General features: G+C 40.9%; 3 protein-coding genes across 3 annotated transcripts; 2 read left to right on the top strand and 1 right to left on the bottom strand.

Annotated features, from left to right (window-relative positions):
- Positions 1–7,360: 7,360 nt before the first annotated feature.
- LOC108221394 (protein FAR1-RELATED SEQUENCE 5-like) lies at positions 7,361–8,449 on the bottom strand. The gene has a single exon (XM_017395276.1). It carries the CDS (start codon positions 8,447–8,449, stop codon positions 7,361–7,363), a length of 1,089 nt encoding a protein of 362 aa, XP_017250765.1.
- Positions 8,450–10,302: 1,853 nt separating this feature from the next.
- LOC135152755 (uncharacterized) lies at positions 10,303–11,145 on the top strand. The gene has a single exon (XM_064093846.1). It carries the CDS (start codon positions 10,303–10,305, stop codon positions 11,143–11,145), a length of 843 nt encoding a protein of 280 aa, XP_063949916.1.
- A 2,378-nt stretch (positions 11,146–13,523) lies between these two features.
- Positions 13,524–15,169, top strand: LOC135152756 (uncharacterized). Its single transcript, XM_064093847.1, has 2 exons — positions 13,524–14,637; positions 14,718–15,169. The coding sequence occupies exons 1-2, from the start codon at positions 13,524–13,526 to the stop codon at positions 15,167–15,169; spliced, it is 1,566 nt and encodes a 521-aa protein (XP_063949917.1).
- Positions 15,170–17,039: the final 1,870 nt, after the last annotated feature.

Consider the following 17,039-nt stretch of genomic DNA (forward strand, 5'->3'; position numbering starts at 1 on the left):
TATCTTCCTCCATCAATTGATGCAACATTCACGGGGCCAAACAAATCCATATGTAGTAAATGAAGTGGATTTGTAATGGTATTGATGGTCTTGCCTTTGTGAGATGCTCTCTTCGCTTTTCCTTTCTGACAAGCTTCGCAGAGATCATCAGTTGAGAATTCCAGGGAAGGCAAACCTCTCACTAGATCTCTCTTGACTAGAGAGTTCATGGTTTTGAAGTTGAGGTGCGAGAGCTTCTTATGCCATAACCAACTATCTTCAGCAGACGCCTTTGCGTAGAAACAGTGAACTTCGTTTTCTGGTCCTGAAGACAAATCAGCTACGAATATATTGCCTTTCCTTATGCCACATAGTGAAGGACGCTTATCCTTGATATGTTTAATGATACATATCTCCTTTTCAAAATGAACATAATATCCTTTGTCACAAAACTGACTGACACTCAGGAGATTATGTTGAAGTCCTTCAACTATAACAATATCTTCTATGATGATCCTCCCAATTTCGTACTTGCCATATCCCACAGTGCGACCTTTGCTATTATCAGCAAAACTGACTGTAGGGCCAACTCCTTCTCTTATGTCTTCTAGCAGGGATCTATTGCCAGTCATGTGCATTGACGCTCCACTATCAAGCACCCAAGTAACTCGAACAACTCCACTGGCACCCTGCAAAAGACAACTTGATTAAACCTTCTTTGGGACCCACACTTGATTGGGTCCAGCAAACTTAAAGAATTGATTTCTATCAGGTAATACAACAGAGCCTCTTGGACTGATACTTGGCTCACTCTTGACTGAACTTACTTCCTTAACAACAGCCTTATGAACCTTGGTTTTAGGCTTTGGAACATAAGTCTCCTTCCTAACACGAGGAGGACTAGCAGTCTTTGATCTAGCATGCTTATTGTTAGTGTGTTGCCTAGGTGATGTGTTTTCATTTTTAGCATGCAAATTTCTAAAATAAGCAGACATTGTATTGAAAGCACAAAGCATACAGTTATCAACACCACAAGATTTATGACATGCATCAAAAACAGGAGCAACAGGCATATCAGTCACAGTAGTAGGAACATCAATAGATTCTACTCTAACATTGTTAACAGATTAAAAGTTCTCAGTAGAATGACATCTATTATCTCTGTTCTTACTGTTCACAAAATTATTAGGCTTGTTGAATTTAGTTCTCTCAGAGTTGACACCTAAACCAGCTTTAGGAAACCTAACATTGCCTTTCACTTTGATTGGTTTCAGTGATGTCAGGGTCTCATATCTCTTCTCATTACTCTCTTTCATTTTAAGGTCTTCCTGTTTGAGTTCATATCTAATGACAACATGAGTTTCTAACAGAGCTTCAGCTTCTGAGGATTTGAACAAGGGTTGAGGGGAATCTTTCAAAACAAAAGGAATCCCACTCTCCTCAGCACTCTTCTTAAAGGGAGTAATGTTACTAGCCTTACCTACAGATTTGTTATAGTCAAAACGTATTCCAACAGTTCTCTTGATCTCTTGTTTATCATTAAGTTCTTTGACTATAGTGGAGGCATCCTTAAAGGCTTTACATTTCACTTTCTCTTCGTCTAGCTGAAGTCTTAAAGCAATCTCACCTTTTTCTAGAACTATGACTTTAGCACATTGTAATCCTAAATCCATAGTCAGTTGTTCTATTTTAGGTTTTAATACTTTCATCTCATTCATCTTATAAGCATGAATTTCTAAGACTAACGTATCAATTTTATGATTGGCAGCTTTCATCTTTTTAATAGCATCATCTCTTTCAAGTCCTAATTGCATAAAAAGTTTAGGGCATGTAGGATCTACCTGAAAGCTTCCAGCAAGAGGAGGTGAAGATGATCCAGCATTAGCCATGAGAGCAACATTCCCTATCTGCTCTTCTTCATCACTGTCTGTATCATCCCATCTTTTCCTTTTTGCCAGATAAGACTTGCTTTTGAAACTTTGACTTCCAGAAGTACCCTGATGCTTTCTCACTAGTGCATCATACTTCTGCTTCGGCTTGTCGTACGAATCCTTCCTCTTTCCTTGAACCTTGGGCTGTTTGCATTCAGTTGCAAAGTGTCCCGGTTCACCACAATTGAAACATTTAAACTTGCTTCGATCCACCATCCCAGTCTTGTATCCTCCTTTGCTTGTAGAAGATGAGTAACCTCCTTTTTGAAACCTGTTGGCAGTAGGCTTGTACTTCTAGGACGGGTTCTTCTTGAATCTCATGTTTCCAAATTTCTTGGCGAACAGTGATAGAGATTGATCTTCTAACTGTTCTAGCTCTTCCATTGTATAGAACTCTTCGTCACCACTGGAAGAAGCAGTTTGACCCATCTCAGGTACAACAAATTCCTGAGTGGTCTTAGAAGCAACAACAACATCCTTCTTTTCTTCCGGTACAGGTGACTCAACAACTAGAGCTCTCGAGTGGTTTTGTGTTTTACCCCAGCCATATCTCTGTTTACTCTGAACTTGCTCCAGTTCATAAGTTTTCAAAACTCCGTAGAGTCTTTCCAGAGAAAGCTCATTCAGATCTCTGCTTTCCCTGATAGTAGTGATTCTGTGTTCCAGATGTTCGGGAAGGGTTAAGAGAAACTTCATTTTGACCTCTTTCTTGTCGTAGTATTTCCCATTCAGATTCAACTTATTAATCAGATTATTGAGTCTGATAAATACTTCTGAAATCCCTTCTCCGGGATTGGAACCAAACTGTTCATACTGAGCCATCAGTATCTCTTTCTTGTTTTCCCTAACTTCTTCTGAGCCTTCGTTTATAATCTCTAGTGTATCCCAGATTTGCTTCGCGTTCGTACAATTAACAACAGCATTGTACATGACCGGATCTAGAGATTCAACCAAAATCAGTTGAAGAGCGTCATCTAAGTTCATCTGTTCACTCTCTTCATCTGTGTACTCAGAAAGTTCTTTTGGAATAGTCTGATGAGGTATTAACACACCATCTTCTTCGTGTGCTAATATGACATTCATCGGAGTAGAAACACCTTTGTTTAAAATCCCGATATATTTTCTGTTGGCGGTGCGAAGGAACAACAACATATGCCTCTTCCATAGGCCAAAGTGTTCTTTGCTGAACGGTGGGATTTTAATGCTACTAATCTTTTGTGTACTCATGTTTAAGGATTTAAAGTGAATAGTGTTTGGATGAGAAATGGATTTTTGAAAGAAAAATATTTTAAATCAAAATTAATTTTAAAAAAAAATTAATTCGAATTAAAAATATTTGAATTTGAAGTGAATAGTGTTTGGATGAGATTTGGATTTTTGAAAGAAAAATATTTTAAATCAAAATTAATTTTTGGAATAAAATTAATTCGAATAAAAAATATTTGGACGTTACAGAGTGTGTATAGGATCTGATACAGTAAAATGGTATCAACCGCTCTGATACCAATTGTTAGGTCTAGATACGATTGTAGAAGGGGGGTTAAATACAATCGTCACAAAATAATCGCGGCGGAATAATCTGATTGGAGTTTAACTTGTTAATCAGATTTAAATTAATAAATATAATAATTTTTAAGTCGTTATATAATTAATATGGTTCGTTTTAAAGTCCACTAGTTCGTAGAATAAATTTGACAGGAAGTATTCTAACTTAGCGGATTAAAACAACCGAGTGATCAAAGCACTGAAAACTGTGGATATAACAATAGAAAGTTTAGCACAACTTGAAAGCTTTAGAATGCAATGAACAACTTACAAATGAAGAGGTGAAGCCATATATATAGGCAAACCCTTGAACTATTATGACAAAGCTAGGCATGACAACTCTAGGAAGCTCTATGACAATTTAAACAAGTGCTATGACAAAAGGTATGACAATTAGAAGCATTGTCATGGCACAAGTGAGAAGGTATGACAATCAAAAGCATTGTCATGCTCTCCAAGGGAAGGTATGACAATCATAATGACAAACCAAAGGAAGGTATGACAATCAGAATGACAATTGAAACTTGGTGGCTAAGGTAGAGTGGCATGACAAACGGTATGACAAATCAAAGGATTGTCATACCTTTTGATTTCAGTATGACAATCACCATTGTCATGCCTTAATCATTCGGTATGACAAACCAAATGGTTTGTCATGCCGTCTGACATAGGCACAAGTCATGGTGCGGTATGACAATCAATTAGATTGTCATATCGTGCCCAAAAACCATATAAAAATGTATTTTCCTTATATAATTAATCCAATAATTATCAACTTAATTATATTAGTTATATAAATTCATAAATTAAATTAATTCGAGTGTGAATTAATTTAATAAATAAATTACATAACTTATATAATTATTCTGAGATGTGAATTAATTAAAAGAATAATTATATTGAGCACTTCTTTAGCAGCTGGTCTTCTGACTTCATTTAAAAGATCTGATTCTTTGTCTTGATTGAACGACCACCTATTGTTGATGCAGAATATTTAATCTGAGTAGCTGACACACAAATGTACTGTCTGGTTCATCTGTATCTAGCTGAATCAAATATTCTTTATCAATTAAACATTTGAGAAGTGGCTTGTTCGTCGAGTCTTTGTCTTCGTAGTTCTTCTTCATAAGTAGAAATAGTTTGGAATCTTCTGAATAAATAAAGTATTAAAACTTTATATCTTCTGGACTTCTGTACGTGCTACAAATTATTATTTGTACACTGAGGTTTGAACATATTAATGAACTTCTTTCAGTGGTGTGCAGCAGCATCCTGAAATTCTTCAGACATATGATTTTAATAAATCACTTGACGTTCTTCGTACGGATTCCTTCAATAGTGCTTGCTATTTACTTTCTTTCTTATCAGAGTTGAGTTGATATTCTTAAATACAAATAGGCTTAACATATGTCTTTCACAACGGAAACATCAAATCAAGCTAGATTAGCCGGATTTTAATTTTAAACTAGATTTATTAGATGGATTGTTGCGTTTTGTTGATGATTAGCCGGATTGTAATTTGTTAGATGGATGGTTGAAATTGTTCATTTTGTTGATGATTAGGTTGTGTTGAAATTTTGTTGATCTTGTTGATGATTAGTTTGTTTTGAAATTTGTTAGATGGATTTGTTGATGATTAGGTTGTGTTAAAAATTGTGTTGAAATTTTGTTGATTTTTTGATTATTAGGTGGATTGTTAAAATTGCTTTACAGATTCTGTAAAAACAGAGACAATCTAAAAACAGAGAACATGCTCTGTTTTTAGAGTCACTCTATTTTTACGCTATATAATATAGCATAACACCAGGTGACACTAAAAACAGAGCATTTGGTGCACTGTGAGAAACTAAAAACAGAGCAGTCGTTTAGGCGCACTGTTTTTACGCTATATAATACTCCCTCCATCCCATTTTATATGACCCTTATTCCTTTTTGGGACGTTCCAAAAAGAATGAACCTATCATACTTACTATTTTTTAACACTACTTTTCACTATTACATCCACTACTTTCTTCCACTATCTCCATTCTATAATAATATAAACACTACTACACCCACAATTTTCCTCCACTATCTCAAATCTATTATTAAATATTAATAGGTCCCACCACTTTACCCATTTTTCAACTAAACTTACTACATTTTTCTTAATCTCCGTGAAAGTCAAACCAGCTCACTCAATATGGGACGGAGGTAGTATAGCGTAAAAACAGTGTAAAACAGAGCACTTTTTAGGCGCACTGGTTTTACGCTATATAATATAGCGTAGTAGCACAAAACTCAATTTCACAGTTCATCCCCAGATCAACCTCTGCAATATAACTACAAAAATCCATCTAAATCAAACTCATCCAAAATCTAACTAAAATCCAAAATCTACCTAAAATCCAAAATCTAAGTCAATCTAACTAAAATCTAACTAATAAAAAAGACAAAATCAAGTCAATCTAAAATACAAACATGAAATCAAACCCAAATTTTGAATTTTTTTTACATAAAATCTATTACATAGATTTTATTACATTTTTTTATTATAATCACTCGTCCTTCTCCTCGTCGGACGAATCAAATACGCTTTGAATCAAAGCCCGAAACTCCATTAGAGCTTTTTCGCGTGTTGTCCCTTCTTCTTTAAGGGCTTCTAGCTCGGCCTCTTCCTCTTCGACCAACTTTTTCTCGACCTCTTCTTTTTCTTTCTCCTCCCCCTCTATTTCCTTCAAATACATATCCATCACGGCGAAAAGCCGCTTCACCTCTTCTTCGTGCTCAGCAATGGTTGAAACTTCGCCATCTTCACCGAACCGGAACTTCTGAGAACTTGCCATGGAGATAGAGAAATGGAGAAATGGAGAAAATGGAGATGGAGAAATGGAGAAAATGGAGATGGAGTTATATAGCTCCGATGGTCAGCAAAATCAGTTCTGGGAAGCTGAAATAGTAATTCGCGATGGCTGACCACGCTACATAATATAGCGTAAGTAATTTTTTGAAAAAAAGAAAAACAAAGCAAAACAGAGCGCTGTGAACTGTTTTTACGCTATATAATATAGCTTAAAATCAGGGGCGCCCAAAAAACAGAGCGCTGCTTAAAAACAGAGCAAACCTGACAATTTTTTTTTTGAAAAAACAGAGTAAAAAAATAAACCAAATGCAATCAAAATAAACAAGCATCAATATCAGCTAAAATCAAGCAAAAGAAAACTTAAATATCAAGTGGTTCCAAATTTCTACAAGTTTTTTCATAAGAAATTAAGATCCATCGGCATACAAATAAAATTAGCAATTTGTCACTAATTTTGTGGGACAATTCCTTGAATCACGTTGGGCAACAATTGCACCACAAAAATTACATTTTCGACCTTTTATCGTTTTTCTGCGCTCTATGCCACTTTTCACCCTTTCTTTTTTACGACCTTTGGTTTGAGATAATATAGGATTTCTCAAATCGTTGAAATTTTCATCATCATCGTCATCCCCGACCTCATGTGCATCATCTTCTTCCTCACGTGCACGTTTTTTCCCAATCTCATTTCAAAAAAATTCGATTCTTTTTCAATCACATTCATGAGATAATTGTATCTGGCTATTGAACAACTTCTGCGAGCTGCTAAATCTTGGAATGCTTTGCATAAAGTACTATATCGGGCAAGTTCTGAATGAAGAAAATTACCAATTTAACTACGCTTGTGTTGTAAGGCTCCCACTCTTTCATTGCCTTCAACTGTCCATCTCAAAGTGATGTACTGCTTAGGAATCTCTGACCATTACATCTTATACAAGTATCGAATAATATGACGGCAAAGCATTCCCGAACTTTCAAATTTTCGACAAACACAACTTATGGTGCCATTCTCTATGATGATCAAAACATAGTATTTTCTATACTCCTCTTGGACCGTTGTTTTTTATGCCTCGTAATGCTTGTAAATTGCATTGCTCTCTTTCTCAATCACGACATAAGCTCCACTTTCTTTGAGTTTGTGTTGAAAACGTCTAAACATTTTTTTCGTGTAAGTAGATGTCGCATGATTCTCCAATGACGATGATGTTATTTTGGACCTTTCCTTGTTCTTTGTTTCATAATCAGCCTCTCTTTCACGTAAATATTGTTTCTCCAACGCTTTCTGTGAATTCTCTATAAACTCTTTCAAACCGGTACTAGCATTGAATAATTCATCGAAGAAAGAATTCATTGACTCACTTCTGGAGGTAGTGGTCATCCCGGTTGTGAAGTGAAGTTTAGTGTAAACAGGGACCCACTTGTGTCGAACAGAGTACTTATCTTGTAACCAAGAATGGTTCATCAAATCATATTTTTCAACTAATGCCTCCCACCTATCTTCGAATTGTGCAACCGTTACTGACTTGTAGATGCAAGAGTTGAAATCTTCTTTGAAGTGATCATGATTTGCATATAAATGCGACAATTTTTCACCAAATTTTGTACTTATATGCCACGTACAAAATAAATGAATTGTGTTAGGCGAAACTTCGGCAATTGTGTTTCCAATAGCAATGTCTTGATCGGTGATGATCGTTTGTGGGGCCACGTTCCCCATAGCCTCCAACCAACTTTTAAACACCCATAAATAAGATTCTTTGGTCTCATCCCTTATCAGGGCAAATCCGAACAAAATCGACTGATAATGGTGATTTACCCCCATGATTGGCACAAACGGCATGCAATACCTATTAGTACGATACGTGGAGTCAAAAACAACAACATCTCCGAAATTTTTGTAGGCATTAACTGATCTCGGGTCAACCCACAGCATGGCCGACACATGATTTTCCTCGTCCACATAAATTTTATAGAAAAATTCACCTTGACTATTACGTTTCAATTCTCGAAGTAATGCCAAACCCTCTAAAGCATCACTCGAATCAAACACATAATGTCGAATATCACGAAATACATTCTGAACATCCTGATTACCAAGTCCAATATTCTCTGTTGTGCCATAAAATATCCCTGAGCTTATTTTATAGCCCATCGTATTATTTGGGCTTTATTTGGGCTTACTGGAGTTATTTGGTAAATGATATCGGGCTTCACCATGGCTGGGTGAGCCATTGAAGGCATACACGAGGGTATAAGGACTTGCACTAGAAGCTTAATGAAGGCTGCCATCAGGATGGGGTTGCAACTGAGAGCGCTTTAGGGGTTACCTCCACTAGGGGTTACCGCTAAGTGCATTCTGGCTTGCAGCTACGGGGCTGCAGTTAGGGGATGCCGCTGGCAGGGCTTCCGCCGCCTGGGCAGAACGGCAGGCAGACTCCAAGCAGGACTCTTCTTCCTTGTTTCTAGGAGGACAAATCGGAAGTATATTGGTAGTATATCAGCTTTCATTTATCTACAAATTAAGGGATAAATACGTGCATTATGGAGATAATTACAGATGGGTGGAGATAATTCATAAATATTCGGATAATCATGCAAGATGAAGGCTTCAAGTGACCTACTTGGAGTGGGATACCGCTAGATAATTACAAGAGAAAGTTGTTTTATCCTAAACTAGAGGGGATAAGAGCTTATCTCTTTAGAGTCCTAAATCGAGAACTACATGGGCTTGATCCCTATAAATAGGGTATATAGGCACCTTGCAAAGGGACGGATTCGGATTCATTTACTCACGAGTTCTACACTCTAAAGAGAGGCACGTGTAACCTTTGTGACGTACATTTCCGGGCAATTGCAGGACGGAATTCCACAATTCCGACCTCGTTGTTTGGTCTTTTGCGAGCTCAGCCCTTAAACGCATTTGTTTTTCTTTAGTTTATGTTAACGGTAGCCCCTGAAAGCTAGCCGTGATTATCGTAGTTGTAACGAATATCCCTATAATTGTGCAGTTTAGTTCTGGGGGTGTTGTATCAATTCCTCTCACAACACTTTTTGGCGCTAGAAGGAGGGGATTACTGATCTTAGAGAGGATAGATGTCAGAAATTCCTGAAAACCCAGAAAATCCCAAGACGCCGGAAGGCTCTACGCAAGATGAAAGCGACGTTCCGAGTGGAGAATTAACACGCGAGGAGATGAAGGCAAAAATGAAAAGAATGAGTCGGAGGATTGCCTCCTTGAAAAGAAAGTCAGCAAGGTCGAAAAAGGCTAGAAAGGTGACTCCCACCAAGCTAGATTTTGATGGAGAAGGCGGTAGGAAGGAAGGCGACAACCCTGAGAAAGAAGCTAACCCCGAGATGAATGATGGAGAGCACTCACAGGTTGCTAGTGTGTTCGACCGCCTTGGAAGGAAACTGACCGAGCAAGACTTGCAGCACATGCTTGGCAACAAGGCCTCTAACGGGGATGAACCTGAAGGCTCGCAAAGCAGGGCTCCTCCCAGCCAAAGACAGGAGAAGCCCGTGTCTGAAGCTCGGTCAAAGGACAAAAACCAAAGGCCGTCAAAATTTATCTCCATTCATGATGATGAGGAAAGCTTAGGGTTGCACAATGATGAGGAAGTAAGCAAGAAGAAAGATCAGCCCCTCGATGGTGACTATGAGGTTGCACTTGATGATGGGGATGATAAGTGCAAGATGGAAGAGCTGCTGGAAGCCCTAAAAAAGTTGAAGGCAGATAAGAAGTCGAAAGCCTAGCTTACCGTCAAGTCACCCTTCACTAAAAGGGTTACGGAGTCACCCCTACCATGTATCTACAGGAGGGTTGGCGACCTGCGATTCAGCGGAACCACGGATCCCGTGGAGTATCTTAGCCGGTTTGACACTAAGACGGAGGTCTACCAAATTCCAGACCTCACAAAATGTCGCTTATTGGCTGCAACCCTCAGGGAGGATGCCCACCACTGGTTCAAGCGGCTTCCTGCTATTTCTATCCACTCTTGAAGGAAAATGAGCGAGCTGTTCGTGGGACAATTCAGGGCTTCCGTTACTTATGCCCCACCTGCCAACACTCTAGCTAACATCAAGCAGAAGGAGCATGAAACTCTAAGGGAATATTTCAAACGCTTCAACTCAGAGGTGCCCCGTGTCAAGCCAACATCAAAGGAAACCCTGAAGAATTTCTTGATAGCAGGGGTTAGACCTGGGACAGATTTCTGGACGGAGCTACAAGGGTGGGAGCTCGAAACCCTAGCTGACTTCTTTGCTAGGGCGGAACCCCATAAAGTGATCGAGGAGTCACTAGCGAAGCTGAAGAAGGAGTCAAAGTCAGAAAGCCGTAGTAGCTGGAAAAACAAGAGAGACAGGTCTTACAGCCCATATAGGAGGAACACCTATAAGAGGAACCCCTACACAAGGCTTACTGGTGAGAAATCCTCGAGCCGAGACGGCAAAACCTCACCCATTACCGTGAATACAACCAGCACACAAGGCTTCGACAAGTCAAGGCTGACGATGAGGAAGGCCAGGGAACCAAGGTACCATGAATACACGCCTCTGACAGCTTTCATATATCATATCATCCAGGTTGGAGACAAGGCGAGACTCTTCCGGAAGCCCTTTCGAAGTGGACCGACTGGAAAGAAAGACCGGGGGAAATATTGCGCTTTCCACAACTTGAATGGGCATGACACAGCAGAATGTGTGCATCTCAAGGATCACATAGAAGATCTCTTTAGAACTGGATACCTGACAGAGTTTGTGGCTCAAGAGGCTAAGAAGTACAAGGAAAAGAAGGCCGAAAGGGCAAATGACCAGGAAACCAATCGTAACACCCGTGCTGATAGTGTATGAATGATCATCGGAGGACCCTTCGTGATAGGCCAGGGGTGCAGTGCTATGAAGAGATATGTACGGGAAGCCCGAGGGCCACCGTTGACCAATGTGTGCCATCTGTCTAAAAGGCCTCCCAAAATGTTTAAAGGGGAGACCATGGACATTACCTTTATTGAGGGGGATGCACGCGCGGTACACCATCCTCATAGCGATGCCCTGGTGGTAACAGCCGTGATTGGAAATGTCAATGTGCACAGGCTTCTCGTCGACAACGGAAGCTCTGTTAATATCCTGGCCTACAATGCATACCAAAGAATGAAAATGGCAAACAAAGACATGATGGTCTGCTATACAATCAATTGTATAGTTTCACAGGAAATGTTGTCCAAATTGTTGGAAGGGTAAGGCTCCCGATCACCCTTGGAGTAGAACCACTGGGTACCACTAAAGTTGCGGAGTTCATGATAGTAAATGAGAACATCTCTCATAACGGGATCCTGGGCAGACCTATCTTAAGAGACATGCGGATCGTAACCTCAATCTACTATTTATCAATGAAGTACCCAACCCCTAATGGAGTAGGATGTGTGCGAGGATGTCAGGCTGACTCCCGAGAATGCTATAGCAGGGCTTTGAAACCCGCAGTGAAGGCCTGCAAAGAGATCCAATTAATGGACGGAGACATCCCTGAAAGCTGTTACAAGCAAGTGGAGATAGAAAAGGAACCCGAAACTAAGGCTCAGGGAAAAGTTCTGATAAAAATTGTGGAAGAGACCTGCAACATGGTGATCATTGTGCAACACCCGGGGGAAGACCCATACCTTGAAGCTTCACATGCCGGGCATGGAGGGCTTACTCTCATGGATGCACCCCCAGTGGAAAATATCGATACAGCTGAAACCCTAGTTGAGGGGATTGTGGAAGATGTTACTGACAGTGATTTTGAAAGGGCTAGTTGAAAGCAGCCCCAAAATAAAAAGCAAGGAAATGAGTGCGAGGCACCCTGTGACTTCAACAGTGTTATGGTAACCTATCCACTTGGAGACCGGACACGTCTTCCCGTTCATGAAATCCTGGGTACGCAACCCCACGAGGGTGGCAACAAAGAGGTTACCGTTGAGATCGACCTCGACCCAAGGATGCCGGAAACTCAGGTGAAGACTAGAGCAGCTAGGGATACCCTCCCCATCTTGGTGGATGAGTCCGACCCCTCTAAAGAATTAAAGATTGGGGAGCAATTGGGGCTGGACTTAAGGGAAACCCTGGCCGCATTCTTAAAGAATAATCTGTACGTCTTCTCTTGGAACCATTCGGATATGATCGGGATTGACCCAGAAGTCATGTGCCACCGCCTCAATATTGACCCGGACAGAAAGGGAGTCAGACAGAATAGAAGGCCAATTAGTGGGGAAAGGGCTACCGCTTTACAGGAAGAGGTAGACCGACTGCTGAAGGCAGGCCTAGTAAAAGAAGCTTTCTACCTTACATGGCTAGCAAACCCGGTGTTGGTGAAGAAACCTAACGGAAAGTGGAGAACATGCATAGACTTCACTGATCAGAAAAAGGCTTGCCCTAAGGATAGCTTTCCGCTTCCTCGAATTGACCAATTGGTGGATTCCACTATGGGGCATGCATTGTTAAGCTTCATGGACGCTTACTCAGGCTACAACCAAATACCTATGTTCGAGCCAGGTCAGGAACATACCTCCTTTATAACTAATAGGGGGGCTCTATTGCTATATTGGGATGCCGTTCAGTTTGCTGAATGCTGGGGCTACTTATCAAAGGCTGGTCAACAAGATGTTTAAGGACCAGATTGGGAAAACCATGGAAGTATATGTTGACGACATGCTAGTCAAATCAAAGGAAGCTTATGATCATGTGACCCACTTATCAGAGATGTTTGACATACTAAGGGATTACAGGATGAAATTGAATCCTTAAAAATGCGTATTCGGGGTTGAATCTGGCAAGTTCCTGGGCTTCATTGTCAATCATAGGGGAATCGAAGCTAACCTGCGAAGATCAAGGCCTTAATTGAAATGAGGTCGCCTAGGAATGTGAAAGAGGTGCAATGCCTTACAGGCCGGGTTGCCGCCCTAAACCGGTTTATCTCGAAGTCCTCAGACAAATGTAGAGAATTCTTTGCAGCCATATAAAAGGGGCAAAAATTTGAATGGACGACAGAATGCGAGGCTGCCTTCCTAAAGCTGAAGGAGCAACTTAGGAGCCCTCCACTGTTGGCAAAACCAACGGAGGGTGAAGCCTTAATCCTTTACTTAGAGGTTTCCGAGTTCCCAATCAGCGCCATCCTAATCAAGGAGGAAGAGCAAGCCCAACAGCCGGTATATTACGTGAGCAAAAGATTACTCGATGTTGAGACCCGGTACTCGAACATGGAGAAGTTAGCCTACGCATTAATTTTGGCTTCCTGTAAGCTGAGGCCTTATTTCCAGGCTCACAAGATTGAAGTGCGAACATCCTTCCCTCTCAGACAAGTCTTACACAAGCCAAAAGCCTCTGGTAGGATTATGGAATGGGTTGTCGAGCTAGGCCAATTTGATATAGAGTACAAGCCAAGAACTACTATTAAGGGGCAAGCATTAGCTGACTTCATCCGGGAATTTCCACCCACTTTTGAAGTTGAAGGGATGGAATGCGTACCTGAACCTCAGCCTCCAATAGCCATACCCGAGAATTGTTCCCCTTGGTGGAACTTGTACGTCGATGGGGCTGTCAATGGAAATGGGGCCGGGGCTGGCATTGTCCTAGTCAGTCCGGAAGGCCATAAGCTGCAAAGCTCCATTCACTTCGACTTTAAAGCTATCAACAATGACGGGGAGTATGAAGCCCTAATAGCGGGGCTGAAGCTAGCCTTGGAGATGAAGGTGGAAAATATGAATGTTTACAGTGATTCAATGTTGGTAGTCTGGCACATCCGAGGAGGCTTCCAAGCTAGGGGTCCCTGTACCGATCTTTACATGCGGTATGCCCAAGAACTAATTGGGAAATTCAAGGAGATCAAGCTAGAGCAAATACCAAGGTCTGAGAATGCAGACGCAGATGCCCTGGCCAAGTTAGGCATTCAGAGGGATGCACATATGCTTGGGGTGATCCCCCTCAAAATCCAATATCAGCCTAGCATCCCCAAGATTGAAGTCGTGGACGTTGAGGTTGAAGAGTCTAACTTTTGGACAACCCCATTTCAAGAATACATAGCCAACGGAACCCTGCCTACGTACAAGGATGAGGCCAGAAAATTGAGATACAAGGCAGCCCAATATGTAATTTATGATGGAGTTCTTTACAAAAGAGGGTTCAACCGACCCCTCCTTAGGTGTGTTACTGGGATAAGATGTGAGTACATTATCCGCGAGGTGCATGAAGGAATTTGTGGGAATCACTCGGGGGTGCCTCCCTCGCTCACAAAATTCTCCGTCAAGGCTACTACTGGCCTACCCTCGACAAAGACGCTCATGCCTTCGCCAAGGCCTGTGACAGCTGCCAAAGGTTCTTTAATACAAATAAGAACCCAGCGGTACCCCTAAAGACCTTGACAAGCCCTTGGTCATTTGCTGTTTGGGGTATAGATCTGATTGGTAAATTACCCAAAGGGAAAGGAGGGGTGAAGTATGTAGTTGTGGAGGTAGATTACTTCACCAAATGGGCTGAAGTTGGAGCAGGGTCCTTTCGAAGGGATAACTATGACCCTGAGAATAATGAAGTCAACCACAGGCTCTACCTAGACCTGATTGAAGAGGTAAGGGACACGGCTCAGTTGAGACTGGCTGCATATCAACAGACGACCCGTAAATATTTTGATAAGAAGGTGAGGGCTCGACCCCTCAAAATGGGAAACCTGGTTCTAAGAAAAATGATGCCAAACATGAGGGTTCCCGCTCATGGGGCCATCGGTGCGAAATGGGAAGGCCCATATATTATCAAGACAGTGCTTTGGGAAGGAACCTATCACCTTACAGACATGGACGGAAGACTCATGTCACGGGCATGGAATGCCCAACACTTAAAGAGGTATTACTAGTAGCTTCACCCGGGTAGTATTTCTGTAGGCTTTGGCTTTGGGGTCAAGACAATAAAGGCGTTTTATTAGTTGTAATTGCTATGCTTTTAAGAAAATTATCAGGTTACTATCTGTTTTATTTGCTAGGATGCTCGGGGGGTGGTGTCTTCACACCCCCAAAATTATGTTATGCCAATTATCTACCATGTGATTCAATAAAAGTTCACAGCTTTCCGTTATGAAAATTTTGTATATGCTTGCTTGCCTACCATGATTGTTAATTGAACGCTTCATGTATGCCTTAAAAAAGTGATTAGGGTTTCAATTGCAGCTAGTTCTCCACCATAATTGTAGTTATGCTAAAGAACTCGGGGGGTAGTAGGCATATCATTAATATTATTTGGCTTAAAATTCAAAAAATTGGAAATTAAAAATATTAAAACTTGGGAAACACAACTTAACAACATGGCTGCACTAATCGGAAGGAAACCTTATCAAAGCTTTCAAGGTTTCAAGATTTTCAAGCTTGCAAGGCTGCATTTATTGGAAGTAGGGCTTATCAAAACCCTTCAAGGTTAAAGCCTATTAAGGCTTTCAAGGTTAAAGCTTATCAAAGATTTCAAGGTTTCAAGCTTTTCAAGCTTGCAAGGCTGCATTTATTGGAGGTAGGCCTTATCGAAGCCCTTCAAGGCTTAAAGCCTATCAAGGCTTTCAAGGTTAAAGCCTATCAAGGCTGTCAAGGTTAAAGCCTATTAAGGCTTTCAAGGTTAAAGCTTATCAAAGCTTTCAAGGTTTCAAGCTTTTCAAGCTTGCAAGGCTGCATTTATTGGAAGTAGGGCTTATCGAAGCCCTTCAAGGTTTAAAGCCTATCAAGGCTTTCATGTTTAAAGCCTATCAAGGCTGTCAAGGTTAAAGCCTATCAAGGCTTTCAAGGTTAAAGCTTATCAAAGCTTTCAAGGTTTCAAACTTTTCAAGCTTGCAAGGCTGCATTCATTGGAAGTAGGGCTTATCAAAGCCCTTCGAGGTTTAAAGCCTATCAAAGCTTTCAAGGTTAAAGCCTCTCAAGGCTTTCAAGGTTAAAGCTTATCAAAGCTTTCAAGGTTTCAAGCTTCTCAAGCTTGCAAGGCTGCATTTATTGGAAGTAGGGCTTATCAAAGCCCTTCGAGGTCTAAAGCCTATCAAAGCTTTTGAAGTTGAAGCCTATCAAAGCCCTTCAAGGTGCAAAATTTCTCGAAGCATCAAGGCTTGCATTTGTGGAATTACATCAAATCTTGCATTTGTGGAATTACATCAAGGCTCATATTTGTGGGATTACACCAAGGCTTATATTTGTGGAAGTACCTCAAGGCTTACACTTGAGGACTACTTCAAGGCTTGCGAGTGAAGATTACCTTTAAGGCTCACGCTCAAAACTTTCTCTCAAGGCTTACGCTTGGGACTTATGCGTGAGGCATCATTGACAAGCTCACATACAAACTGGGGTTTACAAGGTCTTAAGCGAATTATTACCAAGTTCACTAGGGGGGTAAACCCCTCTAAGTCTTAAGATGGTCTTCTGCACTAGCGGCCCAAGTTAAAGCCGGGCTAAAATCCACTAAGCTACATACTACTTAGGGGAATTTAAAGACTCTTTACGCTATTGGAGATCGAGCATGATCGTGCCCCTATATATTCACGAAGCAAGCAGTACTTGGAGAACAAGATCCCAGGGGTCATAACCCCCGGAAATTGAACTTACCGCGTTCTTAATATAAGGTTTGCCCCTTACCTTCATTCTTTTTACCTGCATGGAAGGTCAGACAGCAAATATAACGATATCGAAAGAAATACGAGCAATTCACGCGAAGTAGATGAAGGAAATAGAGCAAATATATAAAAGGAAATACCTTGC

This window comes from Daucus carota, chromosome 5 (genome assembly GCF_001625215.2).
Source record: "Daucus carota subsp. sativus chromosome 5, DH1 v3.0, whole genome shotgun sequence".
Classification (NCBI taxonomy): domain Eukaryota; kingdom Viridiplantae; phylum Streptophyta; class Magnoliopsida; order Apiales; family Apiaceae; genus Daucus; species Daucus carota.